At 33.4% G+C, this 18,469-nt stretch overlaps 2 protein-coding genes across 6 annotated transcripts; both read left to right on the top strand.

Moving 5' to 3' along the window:
- The first annotated feature begins 1,042 nt into the window (after nt 1-1,042).
- Nucleotides 1,043-11,965, top strand: LOC135142102 (stomatin-like). 5 transcript variants are annotated; one of them, XM_064073766.1, is made up of 7 exons: nt 1,043-1,195; nt 1,242-1,397; nt 1,448-1,545; nt 1,590-1,751; nt 1,799-1,964; nt 2,015-2,108; nt 3,504-3,646. In XM_064073766.1, the coding sequence occupies exons 1-7, from the start codon at nt 1,109-1,111 to the stop codon at nt 3,566-3,568; spliced, it is 828 nt and encodes a 275-aa protein (XP_063929836.1). In that variant the 5' UTR covers nt 1,043-1,108; the 3' UTR covers nt 3,569-3,646. The 5 variants fall into 5 exon arrangements, with proteins under 5 accessions (XP_063929836.1, XP_063929837.1, XP_063929834.1 ...); XM_064073767.1 differs by lacking the exons at nt 1,043-1,195; nt 1,242-1,397; nt 1,448-1,545; ... (1 more) ...; nt 1,799-1,964; nt 2,015-2,108 and adding exons at nt 3,296-3,439; nt 3,709-3,806; nt 3,857-4,018; ... (1 more) ...; nt 11,686-11,775; nt 11,826-11,965 and having other exon boundaries at nt 3,504-3,659; XM_064073764.1 differs by lacking the exons at nt 1,043-1,195; nt 1,242-1,397; nt 1,448-1,545; ... (1 more) ...; nt 1,799-1,964; nt 2,015-2,108 and adding exons at nt 3,296-3,439; nt 3,709-3,806; nt 3,857-4,018; ... (1 more) ...; nt 5,397-5,565; nt 11,686-11,770 and having other exon boundaries at nt 3,504-3,659.
- A 123-nt stretch (nt 11,966-12,088) lies between these two features.
- On the top strand, nt 12,089-13,644 carry LOC135142101 (gustatory receptor for sugar taste 43a-like). The gene is made up of 7 exons (XM_064073763.1): nt 12,089-12,284; nt 12,332-12,799; nt 12,848-12,931; nt 12,980-13,077; nt 13,131-13,301; nt 13,349-13,507; nt 13,561-13,644. The coding sequence occupies exons 1-7, from the start codon at nt 12,089-12,091 to the stop codon at nt 13,642-13,644; spliced, it is 1,260 nt and encodes a 419-aa protein (XP_063929833.1).
- The last annotated feature ends 4,825 nt before the right edge of the window (nt 13,645-18,469 follow it).

Here is an 18,469-nt window from a genome sequence, read left to right as displayed (position 1 = left end):
CTAAGTTCATAATACTTTAACAGAGAGGTTGATGTGCTGCAGTGCCATCTAGTGGCAATTTACAGCAAAATCGATAGCGCGAAAATATTCTCCATGGTCAAATACCAACGTATATCAATTTTCATGAGGATCGGTTGATTGGTACAGAAGTTGATGTGTTGCAGCGCCATCTAGTGGCGAGTTACAGCAAAATGGATAGGGCGAAAATATTCTCCATAGTCAAATGGCAACGTGTATCAATTTTTATGAAAATCGGTTGAACGGTGTAGAAGTTGATGTGCTGTAGCGCCATCTAGTGGCTAGTTACAGCAAAGCGGATACCACAAAAACCTTCTCCATGAAAAACCACTTACATGTGCCAAATTTCATGGTGATCGGTCAAACGATTTCGGAGTCTATCGATCACAGATATATATACCAACATCCATTTTTATATATATAGATTTAATAGGCTGCCACATGAATTAAAGCAACAACAGTCCGAAAGATTATTCAAAGATAAAACAAAATATTTGCTACTGAAGAAATGCTACTACTCTGTGGATGAATTTCTAGGACATCGGTTTTAATTGTCTATTGTAACTTAAGATGTATGTTATTATTGTAATTTTGACTAGCCTTAAAATCTGAAACTGTTAAAAAGCTTCAAATTTAATGGTGAATAAATTATTATTATTATTATTAATACATGGTGTACAGAAAATTATAAACACTAAGTATAAAAAAGCACTATATTATTATTGTGGTTCTCATTAATTAAATTTAGTGATAAAATTCGACTTCAAAATCGTATTTATAAGATCCATTACATCAAGTGTATCCGATTTCCTCTTGTTACTTTGTTGTCAATCAATGCAAACGAAGCTTTTACACATGACTTATTTTTATGCCACTGTTAGTAGATGGTCACCATCATAATTCATGGTGCAACAAATCTTTTAAAAAATCCTCACAAAGGAGTTGCTTAGCAAAAAATAGCAATTGTAATGCTTTGAATTTTTTACTGAATTTCCCTTGTACTGTCTGCCATTGTCAATGTCACTGTCTTAACTTGAAAAATAGTGTGTAAAATTTCATAAATGTGGTCCGTTTTCAACAAAATTGAAATATGAGATGTGTCGAAATTTTTTTAGTGTCTGTTTCATTCTTTCTTTTTCTCATAACATTTCCGTTTTCTCTCTGTGTGTGCCTTAAAGTAAGATTTCTCTCTACAGAATCTGCATGCTAATTAAAACTTGTAGATAGTCTCAGAATACGAACGAGCGGTCATTTTCCGTCTGGGAAAACTCCGAGCCGGCGAAGCTAGAGGTCCTGGACTCTTTTTCATTCTGCCTTGTGTGGATGAATATATTAATGTCGATTTGAGAACCACTCACTTCGACATACCGCCACAAGAGGTAAAATCTATATACTTCTTTGCAAAAACCCTGGTATAATTTCTCCGTAGACATTAACGAAAGATTCGGTTACTGTATGGGTCGATGCCGTGGTCTACTATAAAGTGGTACAACCTCTACGTGCTGTAGTTGCAGTAGTGAATTATAGGTATGACCAAACAGAAAGTACCTTTGCTAAAATACATTTTCCAGCACTTCCACGAGTCTTCTTGCTATGACAACCCTGCGAAACATTATAGGGACGAGAAGTTTAGCAGAAGTCCTAGCAGACCGCGATATTATTGCTCAAAGAATCGCAGCAATATTAGATCAGGCTACAGATCCGTGGGGAGTGAAAGTCGAAAGAGTTGAAATGTAATCTTTGTTACTAGTGTGGTTATTTATTGAGTGTTTTTTTATAGAACAGATGTTAGACTACCCCAACAGTTGCAAAAAGCCATGGCGGCTGAAGCTGAAGCTACACGAGAAGCTAGAGCTAAAATTATAGCAGCTGAAGGTGAACTAAAGGCTTCTAAAGCTTTGAAAGAGGCTGCAGATGTGATAGTTGGGTCTCCGACTGCTCTACAGGTACTGTTATATGTTTTTTTTGTAGCTTACAGGTGAATTGTTCTTTGTAGTTGAGGTATCTGCAAACCTTGACTAACATATCTGGAGAAAGAACTTCGACCATCGTGTTTCCTGTTCCAATTGAAATGCTTAGAGCCTTTATGGGTAGATGAGTACTTATTAACTTTGACAAAATTAAAGCGTTGTGGTATGAATTTATGAAGTATATTTTTGGGTTGGTTATTGGCTTTCAGTAGGTATTTTACCTAATTGTTTAGACAACAACGTGGATTGTGGAAGGTTATGATCAAATACTGCAAATTCAATGATGTAGATGTACCTTCAAATTCATGTAATTCAATTAACGGTCTTCATTCTACACTTTACATATGGAACGCAAAGATCATGGCATTTCAAACTTAGTTTTATGTAACAAATGTGATAGGGTAATAATTGTGAAGGTACATAGTGTTAATTTAGGCGTAGTTACTTAAATTGCAACTTAAGTTTCATTAAATGCAGCGAGGACACGACTTGAAGGTTATTCTACGGGTCCGATCTCTAGTTATGATTAATAATTAAAGTCCTATATGTATGATCCTAGTAAAAGTATTTAACAGGTTTTGTTAGTGGTAAGGTTAATACTTAGTCTGATACTTTAGATAGTACTGTTTGATATTTGAAAAGATGTACCAATTGTTGGTTTTTTCGCGCTTGCTCCCTCCTGTCATCCTATCTCCATGAGAACGTGAGAGGTGTTCAACAATTTTTTTTACTCATTTACTTTAAATCAATTTAAATTTGTATTTTCGTGTGTACCTCCTCTGTACCTTGTACAGCATATTAAATAAATGGAAATAGAAAAGAAGTGGAAGCTGAAAATTGGAGCTGTTCTAGAGTTTGACAGCAGGTTTGTTAATGTATAATAGTGTGGATGTCGGAATTGACTTCATATTTGTGCATAGTTCTGGCGTATATTTCTGTATGATAGCTCGTCATGCTGTTTTTACCGCCAGATGGATTCTTTTGGATTTTATAAAGGCTGTCTAGTTGAATGCCACTCGAATTTTGAATTTTAAAATATATATTTAAACCACGAGTCTTGGGAGAATTAGAGATAAAAATTTAAGTTTTGCTACTTTACATTTTCTACAATACCAACTGTCTAGTCGTTGAAGGCACATATATTGTAACGTTGTTTCATTGAGAACTTTGGAATGAAGTGGTAATGACGTAACTGATTTTTGTTTTGGTTTCTTTTTTGACTGATTTTGTCGGAAATCATACAGCGTACTGTCACGGAATGATGATTTTGATTTTAATGTTTGTCATTGTCAATGTCATTGTTCTAATATGAGAAATAGTTATAAAATTATATAAATGTGGTCCACTTTCAACAAAATTAAAATATGAGATGTGTCGAAATTTTTTTAGTGTCGATGTCATTTCTACTTTGCTGCATAACATTCCCGTTTTCCCTGTGTGTGTGCCTTAAAGTAAAGATGATAAGATAAAAAAAGACTTTTGTATACAGAACCCTAATGCGAAAAAAATTTCTAGATAGTCGCAGAATACGAGCGAGCAGTCATTTTTCGTCTAGGAAAACTCCGATCTGGCGAAGCTAGAGGTCCTGGACTCTTTTTCATTCTCCCTTGTGTGGATGAATATGTCAACGTCGATTTAAGAACTAATCACTTCGACGTACCAGCTCAAGAGGTACCACGGCAGGCTTCTTCGTAGATATTTTAATCCAATTTATCTGTAGGGTTTAACTAAAGATTCTGTCACGATATGGGTTGATGCTGTGGTTTATTACAAGGTGGTAAAACCACTACTTGCCGTCACTGCAGTAGTTAATTATAGGTACAACTAAACTTGAACTTGAAGTATTTTCACTAAAAAGCATGTTCTAGTACCTCTACAAGTCTTCTTGCTATGACAACACTACGAAACATCATAGGAACGAAAAGTTTGGCAGAAGTTTTAGCCGATCGTGATTCTATTGCTCAAAAAATTGCAGTAATATTAGATAAAGCGACAGGTCCGTGGGGAGTCAAAGTCGAAAGAGTGGAAATGTACTTTTTAATATTCATATGCTTTCTTACTCAATGTTTTATTGTAGAACAGATGTTAGATTGCCACAACAGCTGCAAAAAGCCATGGCAGCTGAAGCTGAAGCTACTCGAGAAGCTAAAGCGAAAATAATAGCAGCCGAAGGTGAATTAAAGGCATCTAAAGCACTAAAACAGGCTGCAGATGTTATAGTGGAGTCACCAACTGCTTTGCAGGTATTTTTACTTTGCAGTTTTGGTACTGGTAGTCACTGCTTTTTGTAGTTGAGGTATTTGCAAACTTTGACTAACATTGCTAGTGAAAGAGCTTCCACCATCGTATTTCCAATACCGATTGAAATGCTTAAGGCATTTATAAAAAGATAAATATATATTAACATCGATACAATTAAAACATTTTTGAGAAATTTTTGTAGTAATATTATTATTTTAAGCACTGTTATAATTATAATTATTGGATATTATATTTTTACAAAGGTGAACTTTTTAGAAGTGGTGGTTGGAATTAAGGTAAAACGATGTGGGGTTTTACAGTGAGCAGGTAACAAATTCGTATGACGTTTGATGAGGTTGTAATTTTGGGGTTAAAATTTTAGGTACTTGCTGCTGGAAGTTGAGAATGTATATTGATTCTGGACTCTCTTTTACATCTCTATTTTCGGTTATAGTCGTAACTGTTTTTAGAGTATAAGTGAGCACTACAGAGCGAAAAAATAAAATTATTAAAAAGAAATTAGAAAGCGATCTCACTGACAGAATCTTGTTGTAATTGTATATTATTAGCTTCAACTTTTTTTTTCTTCATTTTCTCCGTGAATTAACTTTTTTATACAATTAGCAGTCTTCCTAGTTCATGTCTAATTTTAATCTTGTCTCTGATTGCTTTTATTTATATTCATTTTGTTTGTTTATTCGCCTCTTTTAGCTACCTCTATAGAAAGTTCTTACGAAGAAGCCGGCTTAGTTTTTTTTTCGAAATAATTGATCTATGTCTAATTTTAATCTTGTCTCTGATTGCTTTTATTTATATTCATTTTGTTTGTTTATTCGCCTCTTTTAGCTACCTCTATAGAAAGTTCTTACGAAGAAGCCGGCTTAGTTTTTTTTTCGAAATAATTGAAGGAGAGTTACGGAATACGTTCTAGACGAATGTCTTAATTTTTAAGTAATTTTATACATTTTTATGAAACTAAAGTTTGCTGTATTTTCTGAAACGCTCTTATAAAAACTCTGAGTAATTTAATTACATTAGTCATAGTTAGTACAGGTGCATATTTTGTTACTAGAATTTTGTCCAAAAAGGGCGAATATCTTGCTAATTCTCTTGAGCGGAGTAGTATAACGACACTGTAGAATGAATAGATTACTTACGAATTTTTAGGTACCAGGATTTTGGAATTCATTTCGAAAAACTAACATGCAGATATTTATTTGTCTCGAGTTCCTGAAGATCTATAGGCAGTATCCAATCCAAAAGCAAATTGAAGAATTACACCGACTGAGAAACTTTGGATCTCATACTTTAATCGTTCATTGCAAATGAAATTCAGGTATTGTAGTTAAACATGACGCACGAACTGTGTTTCCATTAGAAAATTATGAAAAGTTTATCTTAACAAATTATGTTCGTAAAGGTATTTAAAAAGTGTATTGTATTATGCTGATGTAATGGCACACCTAAGAAAAAAACTGAGAAATGAGAAGAAAACTATCATAATTATTCCGATTAAGTGCAGTATTAATTAATAAAAAAAAATATTTCTGAAATTTACATACTCAGAGCCATCATTTAGATCATAAACGTTTCTTGTATTGTATATAGTGGACCAAACTATGAAAACTCACACTAGAAGATTATCAAAAATCCTAAATATATGTGTGTCTGTGGTACATCATAATTATTTTTGCTTCCGACTGTGAGCTAGAAAAATATTTCAACAGGGTCTATTGGACAAATGGCTAATTTTGTTTTCTTCACATTTTACGGTTTGAGCAATACGAAAATATCGGACTTTTTGTAGACAATGGAATTATTGCTTGCATGATTGGTGATACGTGTAGTGTTGTGTTAACAATAAATAATCGTTGAATTTTGATCTACACCAATTTAATCGCCGTGAAACGTAACACTGGTGTCAGCAGTGGGATTGAAGATTGGATTGGATTGGAAAAGTTTTGTAGAATTTTGAAGGTTTAAGCCTGTCAAGACTAGAGCTCAAACTGCAGCAATGGACGAACAAATAAAACAGATGATGCCTTATTTGAAACCCAGAATAAAGAAAGATACGCAAAGATGCACTCAAAAATAGATAGGCAAAAAATGACATTAGCCTAACCGAAACAGTACGAACGGAAGTAGTAACAAAGAAGAAATAGCAGAAATTAAAGGTCAAGTGAAAGGCACAACACAAAGTTGGAATGTTTCGGATCAGCACGGGCCAGTGTTACGAAGTACAATAGTCGCAAAAATTTGGATCCCCGTAAACTTTTACGATTTTAACGTTAATAATAATTAAATTCCAGCTCCGGTGTTATAAATCCATCAAACATGAATGGGTCTAGTAACGCCAGGGTCCTAATAATTACTTTAGTTCGGTTGAAATTTTGATCGACGTAGCTGGCTCGCGCTACCCTTCACAATTTGAAAATGGTTTCTCTGGTTGGACTGTTGTTGCTTAAAATGTAGCAGTAGAACTCTAAAGTTTTACAAAATACAAATTCTTTTGGTGATACTTTACGTTTGATGGTACTTTACGGACGAGGGAATTACCAACTAAATAATTTTAGATCAGTTTTTTAAATATTGTTATATTTTTATTTTTCCTAAATTTTTTAACTTTAGTAAAAATTGAGTAGATTTATATGTTTTTTTTTAAATTTAAATGGTTTTGCGACTTCCGCTGTGTGTAGTAAACAATACAAAAATTAAAATAGACGATTTTTACTTAACTTTCCCATGCCTTATGTTTTTTTTTATATTTTTTTATAACAATAAATAATAGCAGTAGTAACAATAGTAACAATAACACTAATATAATGAAGCTTGTATATTGATTACAAGAAATACATTATTATCCACCATTTATTTTTTATTCTCTATTTATTTTTTCTTCAGTCGCGATAAAACCCGTCAATAGCATTTAACAACAATTTAATTCTCATCTGATTGACTACTCATCAATACCCATTACCAGTAATAGGCGGAAATAAATCAAGCAACCAATAATTATTTCTTCTATTAACACAATTGCTTTTACATAACTCATTCCAAAACAGTTTATCATTTCACCAAAATGTTTGCTCACATTATAACCGTAAATTCAAAATTTTTTCACTCTTACCAACCCATTTTTCTAATAACACGAATGATAGGTTTAAACCCTCTCGTCTACCAAAAAACCTCGAAATCGTACAATTTAAAATGGTCGTGGTCTTTTTACATTTGTGGCTGTGTTGTTGTCACGTTTTTCAGTAAGTGTAATTACACTACAAACATATTCTAAAAAAAATTGTAGTAATTTTTGCATTCTATGGTTTATGGGTTTTCCTTAATGAAAATAGACAAAGTTGCACAAGCAACTATTTCGCCATCTACGATTTTTGCGAGCTGGAAATGTTCGGGTTCTACTTTGTTCTGTCGCAAGCTTTCTGTTTCAAGATGACACTTTCTGTTCTCGAAGGGTTTGATAGAATCGATTCCGTGATTCCCCCAGTGAATCCTAAAAGTGACAGAAAATGTACACTGGTGTTTGGTACTGTGGTAACATGTGCTTTTTTGTTTGGCATGGGTTTTGACAGGTTCACCGATAATAAAGACTTGGATAAAGTACCCTTGAAAGAATATCCTTTCTATCCCTTCTATGTAATAATGTTTGGTTTTCAAATGTCGTACTGGCAGCTGGTTTTTTTTGTTGAGAGAAGAATGAAACTGCTGAACAGAATGTTAGAACGTTGTGTACATAAAAATGGTACGTAATTTTTTCACTATTTTTTTTCAACACCCAAAACACACAAAATATTTGTCGACGCATTTCGCCAACTACGTTGGCAGCATCTAGTCAAAAAGTTAGTTTTCTAACTAGTTTCAGCATGGTTGGTGAAATGTTATAGTTTCATTGTCTAGTCAAATAATGTTAAATTTTTGAAGGTGATGATGATGAAGTAGTTTTCAAAGTGATTAAAGCCCACGGTCACATTCATGATGTTTGCGACAGAATCAACAGTCTGTTCAACGTTAAAGTCTCTGTTGGTGTGTTATAGATATTTTGATTTTCTCTGAGCATTTTGTTTTAGCTTGTTATTTTGAGTTGTTTTCTACGACTGGTTACAGATTTGTATATGTTGTATGCCGCTATCAGAAAATCTGGTAATGTTGCTTATGGTTTAATGCAGTTGCTGTGGATAAGTATCCATTTAGGCAGGTTGGGTATCATCCTGGAAATGTGTCATAGGTGTGAACGTGAAAATCAGGTTACTTTTAATCTAGTTTTTCGTCTTTTAACGGCGCCTATACGGGAGGAGACCAAGAAAGAGGTAAATTATATTTTAACGGAGGTAGAAGTTTAGTTAGAACGAAAGATAACTAAGGAGACGGTTTAAGAGCTCCTTATATACAGGGTGTTATTGAAAGGTACGTACAACAAAATTGACAGTTCTTCGTGAAGTCTAAGAAGTCTGAAAAACTTATTTTGTGTTGTCAAAATTATAAAGGGAAAATTAACCCGTATCCAACCTTTTTAGACGCTACTAAAGGATAAATAGGTAAAATTAATTAAATCCTAGCAACCGTAACAATACAACTTTTGTCAAAACTAAAGATTAAGCTATAGAAACGAGAGATGATCTTTTTATCAGAGGCGTACAGCGAATTTGGACATAAATTTTAATAATTTTTATCTCTAAAAGGAGAACACTTTTACCTGAACTTTTTTTAACTTTTAGCACCCATACTTTGAGACCAATTGCCGATTTTATTTTGTACGTACCTTTCAATAACACGCTGTATAAAAGTGTTTCATTTTAAAAATGCCTAAATCTATTCCACGCGTTTGAATTAAAATTGCAAATTCAAAATCGGGTTTTTTAGTATTTTTCCTTGGCAACAAATTGAAGTCAAAAAATACAATAATGATAGATTCTCACACATGTTTATTCAGAAATTTACATTTATATTTATATAATAAGGCGGTTTAGTAAGTTAAAATTGAATAGAAGGCCAAGAGTACCGCCCGCAAACGAGAATATCTGTTAACGCTAAAAATTCCAAACACCAAACTATCGAAAATCTGCGACAAAAAACGCATAAATTAAACGCTTAATAGGTGCGGCCGAAGTCGAGAACACCACAGGGTAGCGAGAGCGAGCAAATTTTTCCGGATTTCTTCAAAATTCAGCCTCCCGTGACATTAGAGAGCAATAAAAAGGTTTCAAATATAGTTTGCCTGGGAGGCGATTTTAGGTCTTATTTTGTATAAGGTTTAGTTTGGTCTGAATAGGATTTCGTCTCTGCCGGATTTACGCGAATTCGGTGTCAGGTTAACTCGTAAATTTTTCGGTTTTTTCAATTTGCATCTCGTGAACTGATTTTATGATGGGCCGTCACAATCCGGTTGTCAAAAAATTACTGTAATGTTGCTGTTGTGGTCTTAGCCGAATGCGCTGTAGCCCCGTCTTGTTGAAAACAATCTACTTCCATTTCATCGTGGTACAGTTGTGGTATAAAATCTGCAAAAATTTCTTGCTGATATCTAGTACCGGTTAGGTTACCTTGAGGAGGATTACATTGAATAAAAGAGTTAATCAGAGAAGAAGCCCTACTATCCGTTGTTGACTAATTAGAATCCCAACACCATTTTTTTTGGAATGAAGGAAAGTCTCAACATAAAGATGTGGATTCTAGGTGATCTATATTCACATATTTTGAGAACTATTAATGTAGCCACTCAAATGAAATCATGCTTTGTTTGTAAAAAGGTTTTCTTCAATAGCCGGTCATCAAATATTTATATTCAGAAACCAGTGACAATAGTCAACCCTAGCTGGAAAATCGGCTTTTTGTACCTACTTGTAAATCTTGCATCCATGTTAATCGATAAGGAAACAGTACTAAATCTTTTCGCAATATTGCTTGGAAAATTGTGTTCGATAGGGAGCTGCTTCATTATCTTTATCGTGTGGTTTAGATTTATCTGAGAAACTTTTATTTTAACGAAAATGCTGTTACTTAACAATTTAGTGAAATCAAATTGCTAAAAGGTAACAACTCTCTTCTAGGAAGCAGCTTTTCCAGAATAATACGCAAATATTCAAATAAAGTTCTGAGAATAACTATTTTTAACGTAAATATTATTTCTCGAGGAGGCCACAGCAAGCAAGAAAACACCAAAAGTATGGTTAGAAGGAACGTTTTTTGTGACAGTTCTTTGAAGTCACAACGAGATTTAAATCCAAATTAAAAATCAATTTTAAAAAATTAATTTTGTTACAAATTTTAGACACATATGTATTATTTCATAGAAGATTCAATTCCAAGGATGCCTCAATTACATATCATGTTGCTGGCCCGATATTTATTACTCCTATTATATTAGTATAAGGGGTATATGGGACATCATAAAATTCGTTGATTGTGGATACAATTATATCTACAATGTTTATTTTATGGGTCTTGATAAAGGTGACAAAATAAATGTCACCTAAACTAGTTGAAAAACAAATCTTATTCTGTCCATCATACCCGCTAGAACAATATATTAACAAATAATCACGAAATATGGATAATAATACCATGTTATTAAATAACATTTTCCAACACAATAGGTAGACAGTTTTTCCAATAGCATGAGAAAATTCATTGTTTGCGTTATTTATTTTTACTTGAGTCGGTTGAAAAAGCTTGAATATTTTTCAATAAAATGGTGATAAGTGGATAAAGTTTTCGCCGTTGTCAACAAAATAAATATATAACGTACAGAAATAAATAAATTTTAAAAAATGATAGCTCTAAATTAAACTAGGAGAAAAACACTCCATTCTCCACCATGGCACTGATAATTTCCATTAATATCATCAACAAAAAAATTACAAGCTTCAGTTTTCTGTTCAAGAGACTCTTTGTCTTACTTTTAAATAAAACGTAGGTATAGTAGATAAGAACATAAAAGGTTTAAATTTAAGAACTACGGCTTTTAACTTTCCACTTTTCACAAAGAATATGTGAGAAAATATACTTGCTCTTATTTACTATTCCCACTTTCAAGGATTAGAAATAAATTTCAGTAACCTCTGCACGAAAATCTTTTACATATCCAACTCAAGCTGCCAAAGATTCTGTAGTAGCTCGTAAAATAAAGTAGAATAAAGTCGTGAAGATATTCAAGGAATTCATAGTTTTGTTTAAAACTGACATTTTGAAAAATGAAGTAATCAATTAGTCTAGAAATATTCCTATGGAGTGTTCAGTGTGGATGGTTGGCTTCTGCCCAGTTTTCTTTATTTGTTCTTATAGAGTAGAAGAGTGAGGGCAGACAAGCATTGCATGGTCACGAAGTCAACAATTTTGATCAATCTGTGCAGTTTTAATTGTATATATTATTTTCCTACTATGTACCTCAACTACCTTGAAACTTTCAGCACAGCGAATTAACTGTGACTTTTCAACTTTTTTCCAGCTGAAGAACTTTGCCTTAAAATTAACCCAGAAGAAGCTAAGATTCTCATCGTTTGCTATCCCTCGCATCAACCGCTCCCTCCTCACCACGGTAATACTTCCCCATTTGTCACCCATTAATCAATTGTCTTCCAATTTCAGATTATCAGCACGATCACAACTTTCCTGATTATTTTTATACAGTTTAGCAGCGCTTAGCAATTACATCGTAAAAAAGCAATCATGGGAAATATGACAAACTGTAAACAGGACATTTATCATCCGATCTCGTTAAATTCGCTTCGTGTAAACGCTACTAATGACTACCCTGTGCAGATTTCCATAAACAATTCATGTGTTTACGATTAAACATTATTAATAAAGAAAAAATAAACACAAGGGACTAATTTGTCATTTTTGACGAAATGGCTATTCGAACGGCCACCAAAAAGAGAGAAGTTGCTGTCACTTCCGATTTGTACGAAGTCCTGCAACCTTTTATTTTTGTAACGAGGGCTTTTGGGTTTATGCCCATCGTGTGCAAAAAGAAGGTGTTGGGGTTTGTTGCGGAATGGTCGATCGGTTATACAATTTATAGTTATCTTTTGGGATTATTTATGAGTAGATTTCTTGTTTTGGTTGATTGTTTTTTCATGGGTGTGTTTCAGTGTTTGTGTCAATGAATGGTCTCCATGAGGACTTTCATCAAAGTAATTCGGTTAGAATGGGTAACACCACGGTGAAATATGTCACTCTGATTGACTTAGGGGAAGTTATTGTCACTGTATTTATTGGAATTGTTGCTACTCCTTTCAAACTTAAGCATCTGTGGAAGATCTTGGACTGCTTTCACAAAATTGATAATGTGCTACCACAGAAAAAAATTAAAGAGGAACAAAGACATACTATCATTTGTATTTTGATAGCTATAGGGTGTGTTTTGTTTGTCCTCACGTATGAACTGTATTTGTGGGGAGAAATTTCTAACAGAAGTGGATTATTGTGGGTTTTTATGAAGAGATATTTCATTTTATTTTCTACATACTTCATGGTTTTCATTCAAGAGATGCCATACTGGAACTTTACCAGACTTATACGAAAAAGAATAGAAGCCTTGAACCACGCTCTTGACGCAGGTGAGACATTTTGACAATCTTATTATTGAACACTATATGTTTCCATAGGTTTGGAGATTTTTAAATCATTGACAAAATTATGGATCACGCCTATCAAAACTAACAAGAAATCAAACTCGTCAAACTTCGGAAGTAAGTTGTTTGGTGGTTTGACGATTTATCAAATTGCTAGTTTTCCAGTTCTCAGCCACCAACGCGTTGTCAATCTCATGAAGGTCTATGAACTCATTGGAGATTCCGTCGATGCTACGAACGATTTTTGTGGCGTCAGCATTTTGGTATAAGTCTTCAGAAAATGACTTGTCAAAATCTTCTGATGTTCTTCTTCTAGTTTATAATGTTCAGTTGTCTCCTTCATCTCGTCGTCACTCCGTACTTTCTCCTTGTCGAGGTAGCAAACAACGGTTACTTTATTTTTATTTTCTTGCAGTTTTCGTGGACGATGTTGCACTGTGGACGCCTGATGGTCATAGTGGAAACTTGTCAGTACTGTCTGGATGAGGTTAATTTATCAAATGTGGATATCAATTTTTGATAGGGTTATTTTAGCATCAAAAAACTGTCGATTTGGTGTTCAAACTTTTATCATGCGAATTGCAAGAGGATGTTAAAGATCAGTTGAAAGTTTTTGCCTTGCAGTTGTCGGGAAGAAAAGTTAGGTTTACATCATTTTCGATGATGAAGATTAATCGATCGCTGTTGACAGCGGTCAGTATTGGTGAGTTATGATTTATAATTGAGATAAAGTGATTGTTTTGAAGATTGGTGGGTCTATTACGACATTTCTGGTGATTTTATTCCAGTTTGGAAGTGTAGGGAGTGATGTTTACTACTCCAGGGATTAATTCTACATACGGAATTTCGGATATTATTATTGATATATATTTTTAAAAATAAATGTGGTTTAAATTAATTCTTTCTTATTTTAATACAACGCTTAATAAAATAAAAAGCATAAAAAATTTGTTCTGGTTTCTACAGAAGAATTTAAGCTTCAAGTGGAGTGCAAAATGGTTTAACAGAATTGATATAAATGCCATAGATATTTTGTTTAAATCTCAACGTGATGGTGTTAATTTTGCCATTATTTAACTGCATATTTATGCTGATTCAATTTTTTTAACATAAGAAGATGTATTTAAATTTGAATTCTTAGTTGTATTTAAAGTAATAACTAGTTGCAGATTGTTTTATAAGATGCTTGAAAAATAAACAAAAATTAATAAACGGGTACTACATAAGAATATTATTTTATTAATATTTTTACTTCAGCAAAGGAAGTATTGTAATCGAGTCCGTCGGTCGACTTTCTACTTTTACGCTTTCTCGATCTTTCATGACCCCTAGAAGACGAAGAAATAGGTCTCCCATTTCCGTCTGTCTGTCCGTCTGTCCGTCTGTCCGTCTGTCCGTCTGTCCGTCTGTCCGTCCGTCTGTCCGTCCGTCTGTCTGTCCGTCCCGGATTTTTATTAGACAGATAATCTCCGAAAGTACTCGACCGATTGTTGTGAAATTTTGTACTTATATTAAGAATATCATGTAGATGGTAAAACGCTAACCAAAATTTGTATAATCATCCCCACCACTAATGCGATGACGTCACTTCAAAATTGTACATAGTAAATGGGTTTTCAATTGTATAAAATAACATAGTCCTACACATGTAGTTTACAACTCTGAATCGACTTTTCACCCGAAACGTCCAGATTTTTGGAAAAAAAATCAAAATTATAAAACAACATTTTGAAATTTAATTTTTAATCTGCTAACCAGAATGCTTTGAAATGTTGCAGATGTTTTAAGGCTATAAAGAGCATCATAAATCTTTAGTCAAAAAATATTTGCTTATCCCCTCCAAAAACTTGATGACGTCAGCTCAAAAGTTTGTGGAATAAATCATATCTAAAATGTACAAAATATGATGAGTCTGTACTTGTAATTTATCACTCCATTGATATTTTTTGGATTTGCATATACAGGGTGACTCAAAAAAATTAATGAATGCGTAAATATATTTTATTGATTTAATCAGGAACTACAAAACCGAATGCTCTGAAATCTTGCAGATGTTTTAGGGTCATAAAGAGCATAATAAATGTTTAGTCAAAATATATTTGCTTATCCCCTCCAAAAAATTGATGACGTCAGCTCGAAAGTTTGCCGAATAAATCCTATCTAAACTGTAAAAATATGATGAGTCTGTACTTGTAATTTATCACTCCATTCATATTTTTTGGATTTGCATATACAGGGTGACTCAAAAAAATTAATGAATGCGTAAATATATTTTATTGATTTAATCAGGAACTACAAAACCGAATGCTCTGAAATCTTGCATGTGTTTTAAGGTCATAAAGAGCATAATAAATGTTTAGTCAAAATATATTTGCTTATCCCCTTCTAAAACTTGATGACGTCAGCTCGAAAGTTTGCCGAATAAATCATATCTAAAATGTACAAAATATGATGAGTCTGTACTTGTCATTTATCACTCCATCCATATTTTTTGGATTTGCATATACAGAGTGACTCAAAAAAATTAATGAATGCGTAAATATATTTTATTGATTTAATCAGGAACTACAAAACGGAATGCTCTGACATCTTGCAGATGTTTTAAGGTTATAAAGAGCATAATAAATGTTTAGTCAAAATATATTTGCTTATCCCCTCCAAAAACTTGATGACGTCAGCTCGAAAATTTGCCGAATAAATCATATCTAAAATGTACAAAATATGATCAGTCTGTACTTGTGATCTATCACTCCATTCATATTTTTTGGATTTGCATATACAGAGTGATTCAAGAAAATAAATGAAAGCGTAAATTTATTTTACTGATTTACTCAGGAACTACAAAACCGAATGCTTCGAAATCTTGAAGATATTTTAAAATTATCATAAGCATGGTAAATTTTTGATCAAAATGTATTTGGTTGTCCCCCCTAAAAAATTTATGACGTCACCACAAAATTTTGCTGAATAAATCCTATCTAAAATGTACAAAATATGATGAGTCTGTACTTGTGATTTATCATTCCATTCAAATTTTTTCGATTTGCATATACAGGGTGACTCAAAAAAATTAATGAATGCGTAAATTTATTTTATTGATTTAATCAGGAACTACAAAACCGAATGCTTTGAAATCTTGCAGATGTTTTAAGGTTATAAAGAGCATAATAAATTTTTAGTCAAAAGATATTTGCTTATCCCCTCCAAAAAATTGATGACGTCAGCTCGAAAGTTTGCCGAATAAATCCTATCTAAACTGTAAAAATATGATGAGTCTGTACTTGTGATTTATCATTCCATTCATATTTTTGGATTTGCATATGCAGGGTGACTCAAAAAAATTAATGAAGGCGTGAATTTATTTTATCGATTTAATCAGGAATTACAAAACCGAATGCTTTGAAATCTTGGGAATATTTTAAAGTTATTATAAGCATGGTAAACTTTTGTTCAAAATGTATTTGTTCATCCCTCCTAAAAAAATTGATGACGTCACCCTTAAATTTTGCTGAATAAATCCTATCTAAAATGCAAAAAATATGATGAGTTTGTACTTGTAATTTATCATTCCATTCATATTTTTTAGATTTTCTTAAGAGGTGGTTCAAAAAAATTAATGAAGTCAATTTATTTTATTGATTAAATTAAAGGCAATACTTATTATTAGTATTACACCCCAACCAACCCAATTTGGTAGACACAAAATTTGTTAAAGGAAAAACTCGGTTGAAACATAAGGGTAGCACGCTTATTTACATCGACTTTAACATTACAGGCCTGCATTTGTTTTATGCGCTCACTTGGTTCCGCGAATGTAGAATAGACATGTTTATAATCAACCAATTGTGAATTTCACCGTCAAGAATTAAAATAAAACCCAATGTTTTATATAATAAGCGGAAGTCGAAGCAATAAAACCGATGGTCGTTTTGTTTGCAGTTTCTCTGTTTGACTCTCACGTATGCTGTTACGCTTGTCATCTTAAATTAAGAATGTTTATACATAAACGATTTTCAGTTGCCTTTCATATTACCAGACAGCGGATTTTTGTCGGGCTACGTCACGATTATAGGGGGGGACGTGCTGGATCGCCGGGTGATAGATAATCACTAAATTTAATCGGTACTAATTCCATAAATATAATTAACGATTTATTAATCAAACGGCTAAGTAAATGAGAACGGGAATTAACAGCAGAGTGCAACAAAACTGCGTTATTCTAATCTCAAATAAACGAAGTGCAGTCCGCAACCGCAATGAATTCGCATCCCGTACGAACCGTACCGAGTTTGGCCTTGCCTAGTCCGACAGAAATCCGCTCTCTAGATATTACACACCGGCGCCGTATACGTGAGTAAATTGTTTCGTTATTTTATTGATTATAAGAAATCAATATTCAAAACGACCCAATTCATTTTCCCGAAAATTTGGGAATACAATAATTTTATTCTTAGTATTACACTACATCTATCCCAACTGATATACGTGTCCTTGCAAAAATGTTGATGACGTCATCACAATTTTTTTTTAAATTCCCACTACAAAAATGTAATGAGAAAAAAAAAACACAATAGGCATGCAGTCGTCAAGTTTCCGACAGCGAGGGAAGTACTGTCTAAACTCTTTAGACCAATTTTTTACCTCTGCCCTTATGAAGAAGCGACCAGTTCTATTATTTCTTCTATTTACAGCATGGAATAGCCTCAAAGTCGTTTGCTGACGAATTCATAATTAACTAAGTAGCTAACTACATCATTATATTTTATTTTAATTAATTAATCAGAAGCTATTTTCTACTATAGATTTTCCGCTTGTGAATTATTTAACTGAATAATTGATTGATTATTATGAGTTGATATTGAGTGTTCTTAAAAGTACACGAATAATCGTGGACCTTTAATAAAAAATTGGTCGAAAGTTGTTTCGACAGAACTTCCATCACTCCTGAAGTACAATGAAACATATCCAGCATTTTCCAATGGGCGCACCCTCAGATGTGTCCGTCATCGTTTCTCTGTCATAGTGAACTTTTCTACCTGCGATGGGTACCTGTACATGTTTACATTAGTGCCTAATAGATTTATCCGCATTCGTGCTAGTGTGTTGACCAGTTCACTTAAGTTTATGTTTCCGCCTATTATTGTTTGCAATTTAAAAAAATAATTTTAAAAATTACTGAAGTGTGCATGTTACGCCACTGACTGACAGTCCGTTGTTAGATTCTGATGACTCACCATGTTGAACTGAAAATAATCCATCTCTAACAACCATTCTCCTTCAACACTAGGTAATAGCAATCTGACGCTCGAGTGTTTATTTATGTTTATACATCCAAAGAATGTCGCGTAGAAATTTGTTTGATTTGAATGGGTTTGTCTTCTCAAAACACAGGACTAAAATTATTATTAATTAAACCACAATCGAACAAATTGTTTTGAATATTATAACTCTTTTTTTATCATTATTCTATAAACAGGTGCGTCTTCTTCACATTTTCAAGAAATGTCTAATAAAAATCCGTGTCGAGAGAGAGACGGGAACGGGAGACCTAATTCTTCGTACTCTAGGGGTCATGAAAGGTCGAGAAAACGTAGAGAGTGGGCTGACGGACTCGATTACAATACAAACTGGCATCTTATTGCCAGACCTTGACTG

This window comes from Zophobas morio, unplaced genomic scaffold (genome assembly GCF_036711695.1).
Source record: "Zophobas morio isolate AGI-343-1 ecotype UQ-CSIRO unplaced genomic scaffold, CSIRO_AGI_Zmor_V1 ptg000046l, whole genome shotgun sequence".
NCBI classification, from domain to species: Eukaryota; Metazoa; Arthropoda; class Insecta; order Coleoptera; family Tenebrionidae; genus Zophobas; species Zophobas morio.
The sequence above is the reverse complement of the archived record's forward strand: the minus strand, read 5'-3'. Positions and strand labels throughout refer to the sequence as shown.

Excerpts from the sequence above, each read along its gene's own strand:
- LOC135142102 (XM_064073764.1), top strand. The coding sequence starts at position 3,353 with ATGAGATGTGTCGAAATTTTTTTAGTGTCGATGTCATTTCTACTTTGC. Across the intron at positions 3,440-3,503 it reads CCCTGTGTGTGTGCCTTAAA|ATAGTCGCAGAATACGAGCG; the intron begins GTAAAGATGATA and ends AAAAATTTCTAG. Across the intron at positions 3,660-3,708 it reads TCGACGTACCAGCTCAAGAG|GGTTTAACTAAAGATTCTGT; the intron begins GTACCACGGCAG and ends ATTTATCTGTAG.
- LOC135142101 (XM_064073763.1), top strand. The coding sequence starts at position 12,089 with ATGGCTATTCGAACGGCCACCAAAAAGAGAGAAGTTGCTGTCACTTCC. Across the intron at positions 12,285-12,331 it reads TCTTTTGGGATTATTTATGA|TGTTTGTGTCAATGAATGGT; the intron begins GTAGATTTCTTG and ends GGTGTGTTTCAG. Across the intron at positions 12,800-12,847 it reads GAACCACGCTCTTGACGCAG|GTTTGGAGATTTTTAAATCA; the intron begins GTGAGACATTTT and ends ATGTTTCCATAG.